The following is an 18,509-nucleotide window of genomic DNA, read 5'->3' on the forward strand; positions in this document are numbered from 1 at the left end:
GGTCAGATCCCTCCACCCACTCCTGGAGACCAACCAGACGCAGGTTATTCCTGCGGAGATGGTTCTCAAGGTCATCCACCTTATCTTCTAGGGTTGCAATCTTCCCCCCATAGGTAGTAAGTTTGGGCAGGATGGGGTTAATGGTGTCCTTTAGGTCACTAATACGTTGCTCAGTCTCAGTGACCCGGCCATGTATTTTTTGCATATCCTGCCGCATGATCGTTAAGTCGATCTTTAGGCTGTCCACCTTCCCCATAAGGTCTGTGTCATTTACCTTAATGATAGCGAGGACCTCCGACAGTGTAGGCCCCTTGCTGTCATCTGTAACATCCTCTCCCGGGGTCGCTTGCAGGGACACGGCCGGGGAGTCTGGGATCTCAGGAGAAGGTGGCGGGAAGGTGTTTTGGCTGTCCTCAAAGAGATCAGGAGTGGAGGCTGGTGATGCGCTAGGCCCATGGATGGTGTTACAGTGGCCATCTTGGCAGGAGTGGGTGGTGATGCTCATTATGGCCGGAGGTTTCTTCTTCCCTTGCCACTTTCCCATCCACCAAAACGCCACCCTAGGATGCGGAAAACGTTCCTACCCAGGTAGACATGAATTAGAGTCTATTTTTGCCTATGGATGATCAGGATGGTGCAGGATGGTAGAAGGAGAGATGGAGCTGCACAGGAACACGTCTGATCACATCCCGCACTAGGCCACGCCCCATCTCTACTCATCCTTAGTAGGAAAACCTGACAGGTATTCTAACCCTTCCCCACTCTAGCAGAATTGTAAAAAAAATGACATGTTAAATATACTTAATATGCATGTCTGCAGTCATTGTTTTTTTTACACCTGTCAGGAGTTCAACTTTAAATCTCAGTGTATGTTTAAAGCACATTTAACCACTTTTCACACAGGGTAATTTTTGTAATTTGTTAAAATCAGTATTTTTATACTTTACACATTCTCCCCCCAAATAAAACAAATTTTCTTAAAGCAGAGGCCCTGTAGAATAAAACAGTGTCAGCTGCAATCGCTGGCTAAAAACAAATAATACCAAGCTCATGGCTGCAGCTGTAGCCATGAGCTTGCTTTAACCACTTTAAATCCAAGACATTTTAAAAAACTAAGGACGTCAAGTGGTTCAAGCAGACTTTGCTTTAATTACAGTGACAGGAATTAGAGAGGTGGAGGTGAAAAGTAACAACAACTCACCTACCTTCCAATTCTACGCCATGTGATCTGTAGTCGCAGTACCCTGAGATGCTGACCTCAGCAGAGCCTCAAGTGATTGTACACTCTGCTGATGTCGCCATTCATCAACTACAATACAAATAAGTCTCAGAACTTCCCAGGTAAATATCTGCGATGATGGCTGCCACTTTAACTACTGACAATGAAACAAAGAGCAAAGAAGAATAAAAAATATGGCAAGAAAAAAATAAACATTTTTACTTATTTATTTTCATATAATCATCTCTAAATTGAAACCTTCTAAAAGTTCAGTCATTGTTCAACTAAAGACATCATATTTATGCTTTTATTGTATTAATATTGCAAGCTCTGAGTTCAAAGACATTACTATACAGTAATAATATAACATAAGTAATCATAATGGCAAGCATGCACTCTTGCTTGTGTTCACATTGCATTTCAGAGGTATTTTAACTTTCACAGAATTAAATCCAGCTATTTTATATGTGTAGAGGTTAAATAAGAGCTCTGCCCCAAAACTATCAATTTCATTTTGAATGGAAGGTCACAAGGGCACCTTTTTGAAAATACTGAACTGGATCTACATGCAACATTTTCTAACAAAAACTAACATCCCAAATTGTAAAATGGAAATAGAAAAAATAAATGTGGGCTTAAACAATGTACAAATAATAAAACACACCACATAAATGTAATTTTATTATCTAAGGCTCAGTTTACACTGGGGCGACTTGTCAGGCGACTTAGTTGCCTGACGAGTCACGCTCCATTCAGTGCTAAAGAACCGTTGTAATTGGAGTGACTCCAGACGCTCCGACTTAGAAAGAAGTTCCTGCACTACTTGGGGGCAACTTCAGAGTGGCTTGCATTGACTTCTTTTAAAGAAGTCATTTGCAAGCTGCCCTGAAGTCGCGCTTTGCGGGTCAGCTTCAAAATCTGGCGACTTTGAAGCCGCCCCAGTGTGAACCAAGCCTTAGTTGTACTTGACAGGTTATTCCAACAAAGTCCTACTTTAGGCCTCTTTCACTTGGGTGTATCTAAGCGTACATCCATGCAAAGGGTTTGCCTGCACAGGATGCACATGTGTTCTGTGTATCCGTGCAGGCAGTCCCATTCATGTCTTTTGGGATGCAGCAGCTGCATAGCCACAGCCTCTGGTTTCAATTTGACAGTCCTGCTGCATCCCAAAAGACATGAATGGGACTTCCTGCATGCAGATGCATGAAATACCTGTGCATCCTGTGCAGGCAATCACAGCCTTTTGCATGGCTGTATGCTGCGATACGCCATGTGAATAAGGCCTTTTTTATCTAAAAAAAGAGGTCAGCCCATGTGCTCAAACAGGTAAATGAAACAGCCTCTATTGGCATAATGTGCATGTATCAGCATTATTATTTAATCACATTCAACATACAGGGATGCGTGCCAAGGGTTAAAACAAAAGGAATGAGAACCTCCTGGTATCCATCTAGCACCGCATAACTGCAGTGATATAGGTTATATACATTAGAAATCTGTCTGTTTAACACATTTGATATACCATACAGTGGGGACGAAAAGTATTCAGACCCCCTTAAATTTTTCACTCTTTGTTATATTGCAGCCATTTGCTAAAATCATTTAAGTTCATTTTTTTCCTCATTAATGTACACACAGCACCCCGTACTGATGGAAAAACACAGAATTGTTGACATTTTTGCAGATTTATTAAAAAAGAAAAACTGAAATATCACATGGTCCTAAGTATTCAGGCCCTTTGCTGTGAAACACATATATTTAACTCAGGTGCTGTCCATTTCTTCTGATCATCCTTGAGATGGTTCTACACCTTAATTTGAGTCCAGCTGTGTTTGATTATACTGATTGGGCTTGATTAGGAAAGCCACACACCTGTCTATATAAGATCTTACAGCTCACAGTGCATTTCAGAGCAAATGAGAATCATGAGGTCAAAGGAACTGCCCGAAGAGCTCAGAGACAGAATTGTGGCAAGGCACAGATCTGGCCAAGGTTACAAAAAAATTTCTGCTGCACTTAAGGTTCCTAAGAGTACAGTGGCCTCCATAATCCTTAAATGGAAGATGTTTGGGACGACCAGAACCCTTCCTAGAGCTGGCCGTCCGGCCAAACTGAGCTATTGGGGGAGAAGAGCCTTGGTGAGAGAGGTAAAGAAGAACCCAAAGATCACTGTGCCTGAGCTCCAGAGATACAGTCGGGAGATGAGAGAAAGTTGTAGAAAGTCAACCATCACTGCAACCCTCCACCAGTTGGGGCTTTATGGCAGGGTGGGCCGAAGGAAGCCTCTCCTCAGTACAAGACACATGAAAGCCCGCATGGAATTTGCTAAAAAACACCTGAAGGACTCCAAGATGGTGAGAAATAAGATTCTTTGGTCTGATGAGACCAAGATAGAACTTTTTGGCCTTAATTCTAAGCGGTATGTGTGGAGAAAACCAGGCACTGCTCATAATCTGTCCAATACAGTCCCAACAGTGAAGCATGGTGGTGGCAGCATCATGCTGTGAGGGTGTTTTTCAGCTGCAGGGACAGAACGACTGGTTGCAATCAAGGTAAAGATGAATGCGGCCAAGTACAGGGAAATCCTGGACGAAAACCTTCTCCAGAGTGCTCAGGACCTCAGACTGTGCCGAAGGTTTACCTTCCAACAAGACAATGACCCTAAGCACTCAGCTAAAATAATGAAGCAGTGGCTTCACAACAACTCTGTGACTGTTCTTGAATGGCCCAGTAACAGCCCTGACTTAAACCCAATTGAGCATCTCTGGAGAGATCTAAAAATGGCTGTCCACCAATGTTTACTACCAAAACTGGAGAGGATCTGCAAGGAGGAATGGCAGAGGATCCCCAAATCCAGATGTGAAAAACTTGTTGCATCTTTCCCAAAAAGACTCATGGCTGTATTAGATCAAAAGGGTGCTTCTACTAAATACTGAGCAAAGGGTCTGAATACTTAGGACCATGTGATATTTCAGTTTTTCTTTTTTAATAAACCTGCAAAAATGTCAACAATTCTGTGTTTTTCTGTCAATATGGGGTGCTGTATGTACATTAATGAGGAAAAAAATGAACTTAAATGATTTTACCAAATGGCTGCAATATAACAAAGAGTGAAAAATTTTAAGGGGTCTGAATACTTTCTGTCCCCACTGTATGTGGTCCACAAAAAATCACAGCATATAAAGATAAATTGATAGCATGGGCTAATCTTTGTTGGATTACAAGCTCCTGCTACTGTAAGTTTGGTAAATAAAAAGTATGTACAAATTGATCAACCTTGCCTAGCATAATCTCAGGGAAATGCTGCTGCACTGGAAAGCTTAGATTCACCAAGCCATCAGAAGGTAGAGCAAAAATTGCTGCACACAGCTCAAGTCAGGACAATTTATTAAATCTTTCGGCATAAAGCTAAATTAGAGTCTGCTGGAAGATTAACAAGTAGTTGTGACCTGATCTGTCTGCAGGAATTTTTGCTTTATTTTCACTGGCAGGTTGGTGCCATTATTTTTTGGCACAGAGCTGACTGCACGAGTGTCAAGGTTCAGTGCAGGGAACCCTGGGGTGGGATAAACTGAGTATACAGACGAAAATTACATTTTAAAGCTTAGTTTAGGAACTGTTATCAGAATTTAGGCAATGAAATTTTGGAATTGATTATGGAGAGATAAAAGGTCATCTTGTGGAGGGTTGAGTATAAAGAGCTCACATTACAGGTATTTTAGGGGTGAGGGCAAGTATTAGGGTCAAATTAAATGTTTAGTCAGGTTAAAAGCTTGGTGCTGGGGGTAAATAAAAGGGTTAATTTAGGAGAACAGTTAAGTATTGGGAGCAGTTTACAACACTGGAACAGTTAGAGAAGCTTTAGAATTCCCGCTTATTGTAAGCACCAAGAGCTATAATACCTAGGGCTAATGTACTAAAGTATATGCACATACGCCAGCGCACCGGTCACATGTAAACAATCAAATCATACCTGTTATATTTCTTTTGGTGCTGCTCAAAGTAGAGGTGAATGCATATCCCTGTGTCCCAGAGCATGGGGTACAAGCTTGTTCTGATACCAATCTAAAGGGCTAGTAAATGTAAAGAGGAAAGGATAGTCACTACTCCCAACCAACCCAGGTGAATAAACAATAAGGAGCTGCCTCGGTCTACATGTCACCACCACTAAACCACCAGTGGACGGTGCGAAATGCATCAGGGTGTGTGGCTTGGTGCAGACATGTAGGCTGAGGCCGCTCCTTATAGTTTATTCACCTGGGCTGGTCCAGAGTAGTGGCGATCCTTTCCTCTTTACACAATTGAATCATACCCTTATGATGTTTACTATACGCCAACACCATGTGTGTACAGGCTACATTTGCACAAGTATGGTTTGCTATTAAATGTATGATCCAGCATCCAAATGTATGCTGGCTAAGCCATGGTATATCTATATTAAAAAAAAAAGAATACAAAAAAAAACTAAGACTGCATCATATGTTCTGTTTGAGTCCACAAAGTGTGAGTTCAAGTAAATGGATGCCAAAGCACCACAAGACTAGAGATGTCCAGTATGATGTCCAAGGTTGGGTGGACCCTGGTGGTCATATTGGATACCTCTAGCTTTGTGAAGCCATACCACTTTTTATGTTTTTATGCACAGCATGCACTAGCTATTTTTAATCAGTATAGAAGAATTTTGTTGACATAGAATGTCGCCATAATAGAATGTAAATGTAATAAGCATTTGTTTATTTAAAGCTGTATTTATAGCTGTGTTTTATGTGGACACAGTTAAGTCCCAGATTTTCTTTTCTTGTACCTGTTTTAAGAAGCTATACTTGGTAATAGAGTTCTGTGAATTTTATATAGATTTTCTTGGAGTTTTTTTTCCAGTTACTGCTCCCAGTGTAGCCTTTTTGCCTTGGAAGATAACCAAGATAACTCATATCACTGAAAGCAACTGGAAACCTCACTATATTACACCTTTCCTGCTTGGCTCTGCTTTCGAATACAACTTCACAAAAGCGTATCATTATTTAATAACAAGGAAAGGAGCAAAACACTGGATGCAAAGTGATAAAACCCAGAGCAACTAAGCAAAATTCACTTTTATATACCTGAGTAGTATATAATGGACTCTGACTTGATGCACTTTGCTCCTTGCACTATTTTGTTCAGAAGGTCTGCAGCTGAAAATTAGAGTTCTTCTTTGAGACCTAATTTGGAGTCTTTCTTTTGCCGCTATTGTTTTCATTTTGGTAGGAGCAAAATAAAGCTCTTAGTATATGAAAATATACACACCTGCAATATAAATCCACTAAAGGGCTACACTGTCCAGTTCTAATAATTAGTACTATGCAATTTTCCTTTCTAATGCTACCGTGCCTGATAATGTATCTGTAGATATCACTGATGTCAGTGTAACTGACATAAATCTGTAGAGGAAATGACAGAAGGAACAGCAAAGGGCAGAGATTGATAAGAAACTTCACATAAGGGAGTGATCAAAGCTAGGCTGCATTTGTAAGCAGAGCGGTAAATACTGGGTGCCCTTGTTACCTATTACTGAAAACTATTTTAAAAGTTTTGGGTGGAATTCATCTTTAAAGTGAGCCCTTCGGCTATTTTAAGCTTTTAACAGTATAAGTCCTGCCTAACAACAGACAATACAAGATTCCCATTAGTAACTTGGCTACCCAGAAAACTCTGCTATGTGTGCCTCTTTAAAATTAACTTCAGTTTGTTACTGGGACTAGACTTCAGTGCTAAGCCCTGCCATCTGCAAATGGGAATGCTGTAGTGCCCAGTAAGGTTAATCTCATTGGACAGACAAATGGCCATTGTTATGGATTAGGCCTAAAGTCAAGCTCCGGGTATCAAAGTTTCAAAGTGGCACATAGAGGAGCATTTTTTAGGTAGTCAAAGTATTAGCAGGCATCCTGTGTTGTCTAGAAGACACCTACTTCAAGTTTTTAATATTTAAAATAGCTGACAGTCTCACTTTAAGTTACAAAGACCCACGTTTTAATTTCCTTGCTGCAATATATCACCACATCATCCATATTGTACCCTGTGTCAATGAACTTATTCATTAGATATTTACTAAAGATTCTGCTTTTCATTCTGCTGTGGGTAAGAGTGCAACTCTTGAAAGTGAAAATGAGTTTAATGAATAACCATTTTTTTTTTTCTTCTCTCCTATTTTAGTTCATTAGCCTTGTTAGTCATTCTAGTTGGATTGTCTTTTTTTCTCTTATGTTTTAAGGGAACAGCATGAACAAGAAGCTGATGAGACATAATAAAAAAAATGATAAGCTATTTGTATTGGCTCACTACAACATTATGCACACCATTGTTTTCTTTTAATGACTAGTTTCATATCCCATAATGTCTGCTACTTTGTAGCGGAAGAACATGATATCACATACAATTCTACAGATGCTCTGATGTGGTCTGCTTAGATCCACTCCTGTGTTATTGTTTCCATCGGCTCCCTTGACTCAAAACCTACATAGAAATTGGTTATGAATCAGTTGCTACACACTATAGAAAACAGAAAATTCCTTCCACCCACTTTGTTCTGGATTCAGCCTAATAAGTATGTTTTAATGCAAACTAAGTCAAACTACCCAAAACACTACAATAAAATGTTCAGAAAACACTGAAGTTATATATCAAAATACAACCATGGAAGCCCTAACCAGTTATCCTGCCTTAGACATCCTGATCCACTGTTTGTAGACCAAGTCCAGAAAGACTCAGAGAAATTGTTCAAACTAGTGAGTGTGTATACACAGTATGCTCTTGTACAGCCCATGCATTAAAGCAAATGATCAAGGCATATAATACAGGTATGTTCAACTGGGGGACATGTGTCCCAAAGAGGAAGGGGATGCCTGTGTCTACTTGTACAGGATAACATCTAGATATATTGTACACATACAAGTATATTAAAGGGCCATGCATGCCAGTGCTAGATGCGATTTGGGGCCGGGGTGCAGGCAGTGTGTAGTCCATTCCGGGGAGTGGAGAGGGGTTTGCAAAAATTACATTAAATTCTTAATGTCTGTTTGAGTTTTAATTCAAGTATGATGCACATCGACAAAGTAAAATCCTAGGCGATCATTGTGTAGACTCAACATCCATGTTTAGGGTCCAACGTTACCAATGGGCGCATGTATTCTCCAGGTTCCTGCATGTGACTTTGAATTCTGACTTCAATGCAGGTGACATGGCAAAATCTTGATTCTGTATCACAAAATCTTGAGATGCTGAATAACCCAGAGGAAAAATACACACAATTAAAACTTCATCAGCGTTTCACATGGTCTGAACAGAGTGAAATGCCAGATCATTGTGAGGTCCCAGAAGGAATGGATTCACTATTGCATCCTTGCCCCTCACACAGCAGATTACAACACGAAGTGCTTTTCCAAGATGCAGGGAGGGAAGGAGGAAAGAAGATGGGCATATATTGCCAAGAAAGCCATAATCAAGGAGTATACCATGCTGGCTAAAGGATGGTACACGTGGAGAGGTCACACCAGGGATATGGGCACTGGGCTATGCGGATTGGTGTGAACGAAATCTGGATTGATGAAGGTGAACCCAGCAAATTCACTCTGGTCGATACCAGCTAAGACAAGTTGATCAGGAGGTGTCAAGACTGCAGCAGCTCGGGTGAAGAATTTGTCAAAGTTTTCTCCACTTTTCCCACACTGCAACAAAAAATGAAACAAGTAAATTTTCGTTTTGCAAGTAAATATCATACTGCACTATATAAATGTGTATGTTCATCCAAATTGAAACTTGTGAATATGCAGTGCTAGGGTGACTTATCCAGAGCCTGCTATTATATGCCTCTTAGAGACTCCATGACAGAAAATAAATAATATCCAGTAGGGTGACAACAGCCTTACTGGTCAAACCATGGAACTAAAGAACCTCAGTACTGAAGTTCCCAAGATAAGATAGTTCTGCTTTCTGGTATCTGCCTAAAGCTGCAATTAACATTCTCTTACCCCAGCAGACTTAAAGCTGAATCCAGTCAAACAGATAACTACACTATGGAAATACTGTATACCAGATGTATTTTATTATTTTAATTATACAGGATTTATAAAACTCCAACAGTTTGGTCAGCACTTTTACAAAATAAAGCAAGACAGTACAGTTACAATATCAAGTGAGTGCTAATAATTCAAAAAAAGGGAGGGGAAGTGATACAAAAGGTATTAACTGTGGGGATTTTAATCGTTTAAGGTATTAACTATGGGAATATGAATTGCTTGAGAAAGTAAAATGCAGTTTCCAGGTAAAAGGAGATCGTTTAAATGCATACGGAGTAGGAGATAGCTGTACAGGTGCTTACAGGGAGTTCCAGAGGATAGGAGAGGGTCTAGAGAAATTCTGGAGGTGAGCATGGGAGGATGTGACAAAGGGGGCTAGAGAGCAGTAGGTCTTAGGAGAAGCATTGAGGATGATTTTGTTGATATTTTGAGATGTGGTTGGAAATAAAGCTGGGGCAAAGTTTTAAAAAAAGCGGTTTTACACGTGGAGCTTGTTATATGTTTTCTTTGGTGAATCCTAACATGTTGAGCGGAGGTACTGGCTGCAGCTGAATTGCTTTGATCTCTGCTGGTGTGCCCCGTGATTCCCAATCATCCCAAGCCATTTACATTGTGCGTGAACTGACCTCTAAAGCTTCGAGGTCTGTTCATCTGGTAAGAGGCTGTCATTTTATATATTGGTGGTGGAGTCCCAAGGGATTTTGAAAAAGCTTTTTTATCACTGGATCACAATTATATTGGATGTGTTGGACCTATATACACATTTTTTGCACTTAAGGGTGTTATGTATATTTCTTTCTACTGACCACTGGCTTCAGACTTTATCTTCCTGCCACTGACCACCAACGACTGCCATTTTGTCTTCCCACTGGCCAACAGCGCTCGGTATTTTTCCTCTATACATATATGTATATATATATATATATATATATATATATATATATATATACATACAGTGGGGACGGAAAGTATTCAGACCCCCTTACATTTTTCACTCTTTGTTATATTGATTCCTCTGATCCCTCTGATTGATTCCTCTCATACCAAATTGTAATGTAACTGTAATGTCTGCCCTCATGTTGTAAAGCGCTGCGCAAACTGTTAGCGCTATATAAAACCTGTATAATAATAATGATAATAATAATATTGCAGCCATTTGCTAAAATCATTTAAGTTCATTTTTTCCCTCATTAATGTACACACAGCACCCCATATTGACAGAAAAACACAGAATTGTTGACATTTTTGCAGATTTATTAAAAAAGAAAAACTGAAATATCACATGGTCCTAATTATTCAGACCCTTTGCTCAGTATTTAGTAGAAGCACCCTTTTGATCCAATACAGCCATGAGTCTTTTTGGGAAAGATGCAACAAGTTTTTCACACCTGGATTTGGGGATCCTCTGCCTTTCCTCCTTGCAGATCCTCTCCAGTTCTGTCAGGTTGGGTGGTAAACGTTGGTGGACAGCCATTTTTAGGTCTCTCCAGAGATGCTCAATTGGGTTTAAGTCAGGGCTCTGGCTGGGCCATTTAAGAACAGTCACAGAGTTGTTGTGAAGCCACTGCTTCGTTATTTTAGCTGTGTGCTTAGGGTCATTGTCTTGTTGGAAGGTAAACCTTTGGCCCAGTCTGAGATCCTGAGCACTCTGGAGAAGGCTTTCGTCCAGGATTTCCCTGTACTTGGCCGCATTCATCTTTCCCTTCATTGCAATTAGTCGTCCTGTCCCTGCAGCTGAAAAACACCCTCACAGCATGATGCTGCCACCACTATGCTTCACTGTTGGGAGTGTATTGGACAGGTAATGAGCAGTGCCTGGTTTTCTCCACACATACCGCTTAGAATTAAGGCCAAAAAGTTCTATCTTGGTCTCATCAGATCAAAGAATCTTATTTCTCACCATCTTGGAGTCCTTCAGGTGTTTTTTAGCAAACTCCATGCGGGCTTTAATGTGTCTTGCACTGAGGAGAGGCTTCCGTCAGGCCACTTTGCCATAAAGCCCCGACTGGTGGAGGGCTGCAGTGATGGTTGACTTTCTCCAACTTTCTCCCATCTCCCGACTGCATCTCTGGAGCTCAGGCACATTGATGCTTGGGTTCTTCTTTACCTCTCTCACCAAGGCTCTTCTCCCCGATAGCTCAGTTTGGCCGGACGGCCAGCTCTAGGAAGGGTTCTGGTTGTCCCAAACATCTTAATTTTAAGGATTATGGAGGTCACTGTGCTCTTAGGAACCTTAAGTGCAGCAGAATTTTTTTGTAACCTTGGCCAGATCTGTGCCTTGCCACAATTCTGTCTCTGAGCTCTTCAGGCAGTTCCTTTGACCTCATGATTCTCATTTGCTCTGACATGCACTGTGAGCTGTAAGGTCTTATATAGACAGGTGTGTGGCTTTCCTAATCAAGTCCAATCAGTATAATCAAACACAGCTGGACTCAAATGAAAGTGTAGAACCATCTCAAGGATGATCAGTAGAAATGGACAGCACCTAAGTTAAATATATGAGTGTCACAGCAAAGGGCCTAAATACTTAGGACCATGTGATATTTCAGTTTTTCTTTTTTAATAAATTTGCAAAAATGTCAACAATTCTGTGTTTTTCTGTCAATATGGGGTGCTGTGTGTACATTAATGAGGGAAAAAAATGAACTTAAATGATTTTAGCAAATGGCTGCAATATAACAAAGAGTGAAAAATTTAAGGGGGTCTGAATACTTTCCGTCCCCACTGTATATACCAATATTTAGTGCAATTTAACCACATCCATTTTCTACATTCTTTCTTTTTCTTTGAAAATTTGTGTTTATTAATATTTTTTACAACAGATACAGTACAACATGTACCAAAAATCCCCCCCCCCTTCCAACTCCCTCTCCCCCCCCCCCTCCCCCATGTGCAGCATTTTAACAATTACCGAACCCCATTCTATGCTCATGACCGTTCCAATAAAGCATTTTTTTTTACCCAATAAGTCCAAGGTGCACCCATTCATCACATAGTCAGATATTCATTTGGTCAACATTACATGGTCAATTTACCTAAGGACGGAGAGTGCCTCAGTTAAAGCCCTCCCCCACCATGGCAGGTCAGATCAACGTGTCCTTGGCGTCAAGCCAGCATTGCCACACTTTCTCAAATTTTTTTGGACAACCCCTACTTAAGTATGTTGCTTTGTAAAAGGGTAGCGCTTTATTGATTATGTCTTTCCAGTAGGACACTGTGGGTGGTTCAGGTTTTTTCCAATACAATAAAATAGCTTTAAGCAGATAAAATAGAAAGAGAGAGATCATGGTTCTCTGCGCCCTTCATGGCACCAACTCCTCCACCAGGCCCAGCAAACAAACCAAGACTGTTATAGGGCGTACACACGGTCGGACTTTGTTCGGACATTCTGACAACAAAATCCTAGTATTTTTTCCGACGGATGTTGGCTCAAACTTGTCTTGCATACACACGGTCACACAAAGTTGTCGGAAAATCCGATCATTCTGAACGCGGTGACGTAAAACACGTACGTCGGGACCATAAACGGGGCAGTGGCCAATAGCTTTCATCTCTTTATTTATTCTGAGCATGCGTGGCATTTTGTCCGTCGGATTTGTGTACACACGATCGGAATTTCCGACAACGGATTTTGTTGTCGGAAAATTTTATCTCCTGCTCTCCAGCTTTGTGTGTCGGAAAATCCGATGGAAAATGTCCGATGGAGCCCACACATGGTCGGAATTTCCGACAACACGCTCCGATCAGACATTTTCCATCGGAAAATCCGACCGTGTGTACGGGGCATTAGAGGGATCTGCACTGAAAGCAATCCCTGTATAGTGCATGTTACCCCTGTCCAGAACTCCCATATCGGCTGGCACTCCCAAAATATGTGATCAAAGTCAGCATGGTTAGTCGTGCAGCGCCAGCACTCTGCTGCACCAGTACCATAGATACCAGTTATCCTCGGTGGGGTATAATAAACCCTGTGTAGTATTTTAAATTGAATGAGCCTATCTCTAGCCAACATCAGAGTCCGGAACGGGTGATCCCACATGTCGTCCCCCCTCCCCCCAAATCAGTTACCAGTGCACTCCATGTATCCCCGCATTTGCTGAGCATTTTTGGCCTTTCCACAAATAATTCTTTGTAGACGTCCGATAATGGTTTTTGTAATGCTACGTACACACGGTCGGACTTTCTGGCGGACTTGGTCCGGCACACTTTCTGACGGACTTTGTCCGCCAGGTGCGCCGGACTTTAAAACGGACGGACTTGCCCACACACGACCGGACTTTTCCGGCGGGCTAAGTCCGCCCGTCTTTCCGACGGATTTTCGCCGGAGGTACGGCGGACTTTCAGAATGAACGGACTTGCCCACACACGGACAAGTCCGTTCATTTTGAACGTGACTCATGTGCGACGGAACTAGAAAAGGAAATCAATCTTGCCGCTTTTATCGGCAAGATTGACACCTTGCGAGCCCCGTCGCGGGGCATACCAGGCCCTTAGGTCTGGTATAGATTATAAAGGGGAACCCCCTACGACAAAAAAAAACGGCGTGGGGTTCCCCCAAAGATCCATACCAGACCCCGATCCGAGCATGCAGCCCGGCCGGTCAGGAAAGGGGGTGGGGACGAGCGAACGCCCCCCCCCTAAACCGTACCAGGCCGCATGCCCTCAACATGGGGGGGTGCTTTGGGGGAGGGGGGCGCCCTGTGGCGCCCCCCACCCCAAAGCACCTTGTCCCCATGTTGATGAGGACAAGGGCCTCTTCCCGACAACCCTGGCCGTTGGTTGTCGGGGGCTGCGGGCGGGGGGCTTATCGGAATCCGAGAGCCCCCTTTGATAAGAGGGCCCCCCAGATCCCGCCCCCCCACCCTATGTGAATGAGTATGGGGTACATGGTACCCCTACCCATTCACCTAGGGAAAAAGTGTCAATAAAAAAACACACTACACAGGTTTTTAAAATAATTTATTAAACAGCTCCGGGGGGGTCTTCCTCCGGCTTCGGGGGTTCCTTCGGTTCCTCTTCTCCCAGCGTCCGGTTGGTTCTTCTCCGCTCTCTTCTCCCGGTGTTCCAGTTCTTCGGCCGGCTCCTCTGCTGTCTTCAGGTAGCTCTCTTGCCAGCAGAGGTCCGGGCTTCTGGGCTTCTTGGCTTCTTCCCTCTTCTCTTCTCCAGATGTTGACACGACGCTCTCTCCGGCTGGACTGCTCTCTGAGGGCTCCGTTGTGACTTATATAGGCGGAGACCCCGCCCCCTAATGATGTCAGTGACATCATTAGGGGGCGGGGTCTCCGCCTATATAAGTCACAACGGAGCCCTCAGAGAGCAGTCCAGCCGGAGAGAGCGTCGTGTCAACATCTGGAGAAGAGAAGAGGGAAGAAGCCAAGAAGCCCAGAAGCCCAGAAGCCCGGACCTCTGCTGGCAAGAGAGCTACCTGAAGACAGCAGAGGAGCCGGCCGAAGAACTGGAACACCGGGAGAAGAGAGCGGAGAAGAACCAACCGGACACCGGGAGAAGAGGAACCGGAGGAACCCCCGAAGCTGGAGGAAGACCCCCCCGGAGTTGTTTAATAAATTATTTTAAAAACCTGTGTAGTGTGTTTTTTTATTGACACTTTTTCCCTAGGTGAATGGGTAGGGGTACCATGTACCCCATACTCATTCACATAGGGTGGGGGGGCGGATCTGGGGGCCCTCTTATCAAAGGGGGCTCCCGGATTCCGATAAGCCCCCCACCCGCAGACCCCGACAACCAACGGCCAGGGTTGTCGGGAAGAGGCCCTTGTCCTCATCAACATGGGGACAAGGTGCTTTGGGGTGGGGGGCCCCACAGGGCGCCCCCCTCCCCCAAAGCAACCCCCCATGTTGAGGGCATGCGGCCTGGTACGGTTTAGGAGGGGGGGCGCTCGCTCGTCCCCACCCCCTTTTCTGACCGGCCGGGCTGCGTGCTCGGATTGGGGTCTGGTATGGATTTTAGGGGGGACCCCACGCCGTTTTTTCAGCGTAGGGGGTTCCCCTTTATAATCCATATCAGACCTAAGGGCCTGGTATGCCCCGCGCTCACCGCAATAGGAAAATCTGTTTTTCCTATTGCAGCGAGCGCGAGATGCAATACCCTGCCCTCGCGTCGTATCTGGTCCGTCGGACCAGCATACACACGAGCGGGCTTTCCGTCGGACCAGCACACAGACGAGCTGACTTTCCGCCCGAAACTGAGTCCAGCGGATAAATTTAAAACAGGTTTCAAATCTTGGGGAAAAAGTCCGCCGGAAAAGTCCGCTGGCGCCTACACACGGGCGGATTGTCCGGCACACTGGTCCGCCGGACCAAGTCCGCCGGAAAGTCCGACCGTGTGTACGCGGCATAAGACTTCATTACCCAGCATGAGCTCTAATGGGGAGGCACCCAGTGTATCTGAGCTGAACTGAGTCAGAAATGCGTGTCTTGACTGAATATATCAGAAGAAATACCAGTTGGGAAGATTGTATTTATCCTTAAGTTGATCAAACGTAAGTAATTCCCCCCCACTATATGTTTCAGTTGTTTAATGCCAACCCTGGCCCATATGATTGGGTAATCTAGGGTTAAACCAGAGGGGGTGTCCTGTGACCAACCCCCGTCTGCAGATTTCATCAACTTCTGTGCTCTGTCCCATGCGCATATAGTAACACGCATCGAGCCATTCAGAGACTGAAAGGCCTGGGGTCCCTGGTACACTAGGTAAAACAGACTCTCATATGATCCCATGAGGGCTGCCTCTAACACTGTTGTTGAATCCCCATCGTCTCTTGTCAACCAACGTCTAGCAATCACCATTTGCCCTGCTATAAAGTATTTGAACAGGTCTGGTAGCGCTAGTCCACCCAGACCCAAAGGTTCCTGCAAGGTACGGAAGCCAATTCTGGGGTGTGCAGTGGACCATAGGGAGGAACTAAATAAGCTTTTCACCCCTCTAAAAAAAGAACATGGGATCCAGATTTGTGTGTTCTGTAGGAAATATAAGAAAACTGGCAGAATCTTCATTTTAAGAAGGTTAACCCTTCCAATTAGGGATAATGGCAGATGTCTCCAAGCATCGAGCTGCAATTTGACCTTGGCCAGTAGGGGGAGTAAATTTAGGGACATAAAATCACCCACTCTGGGCGATATACGTATGACCAGGTACTCCAACACCCAGGAAATGGGAACCATGTTGGTTGCCGGAGCCTGGGCGGCCATGTCAATAGCCATTACATTAGATTTCTCCCAGTTCACTCACAGCCCTGAAAAGGTTGCAAATTTATCTAATATCTCGAATTCCGCCTCTAATACTGACCCCGCATCTTGCAAAAAGAGGAGCATGTCGTCTGCATAGAGTGCAATGCATTCTCGTATACCTCCCACCCCTAGTACTCTCACATCAGGTAACTTCCTCAAAGCTTTGGCCAGGGGTTCTATCGCTAGAGCAAATAGGCATGGCGAGAGCAGGCACCCCTGATGCGTGCCTCTACCCACTGCAAACTGGGGGGAAACTGTGGTGCCCAACTTAATGGCCGCTTGGGGTTTGCTATATAGTAGTGCGATCCAAGTCATGAAAACTTCCCCAAACTCCATATAGCATAGTACCGCTAACATGTAATTCCAATCCGTGGAATCAAAGGCTTTGGCCATGTCAAGGGACACCACCACCCTAGTCCCGGGGTTAGTATGGTCAATCTGCAAGTGAGCAAACAGTCTATGAAGGTTAGTGTTCATCTGGTCAATGTCTACTAAGGTAGTGATGACCCGTGAAAGTCTTGTGGCTAGTATCTTTGTCAGAATTTTGAGGTCCTGATTTAAGAGTGCAATGAGTCTGTATGATGAGAAAGTCGATGGATCCTTACTAGGTTTAGGCAAGAGAATCACCTGTGCCTCTAATAGAGAGTCAGGAAGGCATTTAAGTTTCAGGCAGTAGTGAAACAGAGCTCTCAGTCTGGGAACTAAGTCCTCCAGATATAGCCTGTACCATTCTATACAGAAACCATCTGGACCGGGTGATTTGTGAGGAGGAAAAGCTCTGATAGCCGTTTCTATTTCTTTTTCCATTATCTTGGCCTCCAAAATATCCCTATCTGGCTCCGACAGAACCGGAACATTCAGAGACAATAACACTTCTAAATTTTGATCATCATAGACTGGAATAGGAGCATACAATGCTTTGTATTACTCCACAAACGTGTCCATAACATCAGTTGGGTTTGTGAGAATGTCCCCCTGACTATTTTTAATACATGGTATATTCGTCTGTATTCTTTGTTCTGCCACTAGTATAGCTAGCAATTTTCCATTTTTATCCCCTTGTTCAAAAATGGACTCAGCCCTCTTTGCCCTAGATGTATGTGTTAGTTCAGTGAAGTGTAGTGCCAGAGTGCGGTGTGCCTCTAATAATTCTTCATACGCAACATCAGACTGATCATTTGCATGAGCAAGTTCACAAGTCCTTTCCTTGTCTTGTAGTTCTTATTCCTTTCTATTGTGAGCCCTGCGTGCCTGCTTAATGGCCGAGATGTAGTGTCCTCGCATGTAAGCTTTGAACGCATTCCATACAGTAGGGAGACTAGCCGAGTCAAGGTTGTCTTTCCAGTAGCCAGCAAAATATGGCGCCACCTGGGAAGATACCTCTTCTACCTCTAACCAGCCAGGGTTCAACCTCCATGCCCCCCCTCTGGGTGCTGAGGGAATGCCAACATGTATGGATAGGGGGGTATGGTCTAAAATGCCGCCAGCTAAATAATTGTCCCCTCCCACTAATTGTAACATTGGTGTATTAGCAAACACCATATCAATCCTTGAGGAAGTCCTATGCGTTTTTGATAGGTGCGAAAAGCTCCTGGTGGTGGGGTTTTTCCATAGCCACAATTCTGTCAAGGAGGCTGTAGCCGTCCAGGCAGAAAGGTCGGCAGATGCTACTCTAGATACATTAGATGAGTCCAATGTGGCGGACAGTATGGCATTGAAATCCCCTGCTATAATAAGGGGGAGATGCATGTAAGGGGCCAATTTACCAAGGTCATATAGGACCTGGACCTGATAAGGAGGAGGTATATAGACGTTTACCAACACCATCTTGCATGTGCTAATATCAGCTATAACAAATAGGAATCGGCCACCAGGATCTGAGATGACATGATGTAGGGTACAGGGTACCGCCTTGCTGATCAGGATTGACACTCCCCTGGCATAGGTGGAATATGTTGCGTGCAATTCTCACTGTATCCAGGCTCTACG

The 18,509-nt window shown here is 43.8% G+C and overlaps 1 protein-coding gene across 7 annotated transcripts in view; it reads right to left on the bottom strand.

Annotated features, from left to right (window-relative positions):
• Positions 1 to 4,299: 4,299 nt before the first annotated feature.
• PRKCG (protein kinase C gamma) overlaps positions 4,300 to 18,509 on the bottom strand; it is an 805,390-nt gene continuing 791,180 nt past the window's right edge. For all 7 annotated transcript variants that reach the window (XM_073602743.1, XM_073602742.1, XM_073602744.1 and 4 more), the window contains one exon: positions 4,300 to 8,922. In XM_073602743.1, coding sequence (XP_073458844.1) covers positions 8,743 to 8,922 — 180 coding nt within the window. In that variant the 3' untranslated portion in view covers positions 4,300 to 8,742. The remainder of the gene's footprint in view (positions 8,923 to 18,509) is intronic.

Source organism: Aquarana catesbeiana, linkage group LG10, assembly GCF_042186555.1.
Source record: "Aquarana catesbeiana isolate 2022-GZ linkage group LG10, ASM4218655v1, whole genome shotgun sequence".
NCBI lineage: Eukaryota > Metazoa > Chordata > Amphibia > Anura > Ranidae > Aquarana > Aquarana catesbeiana.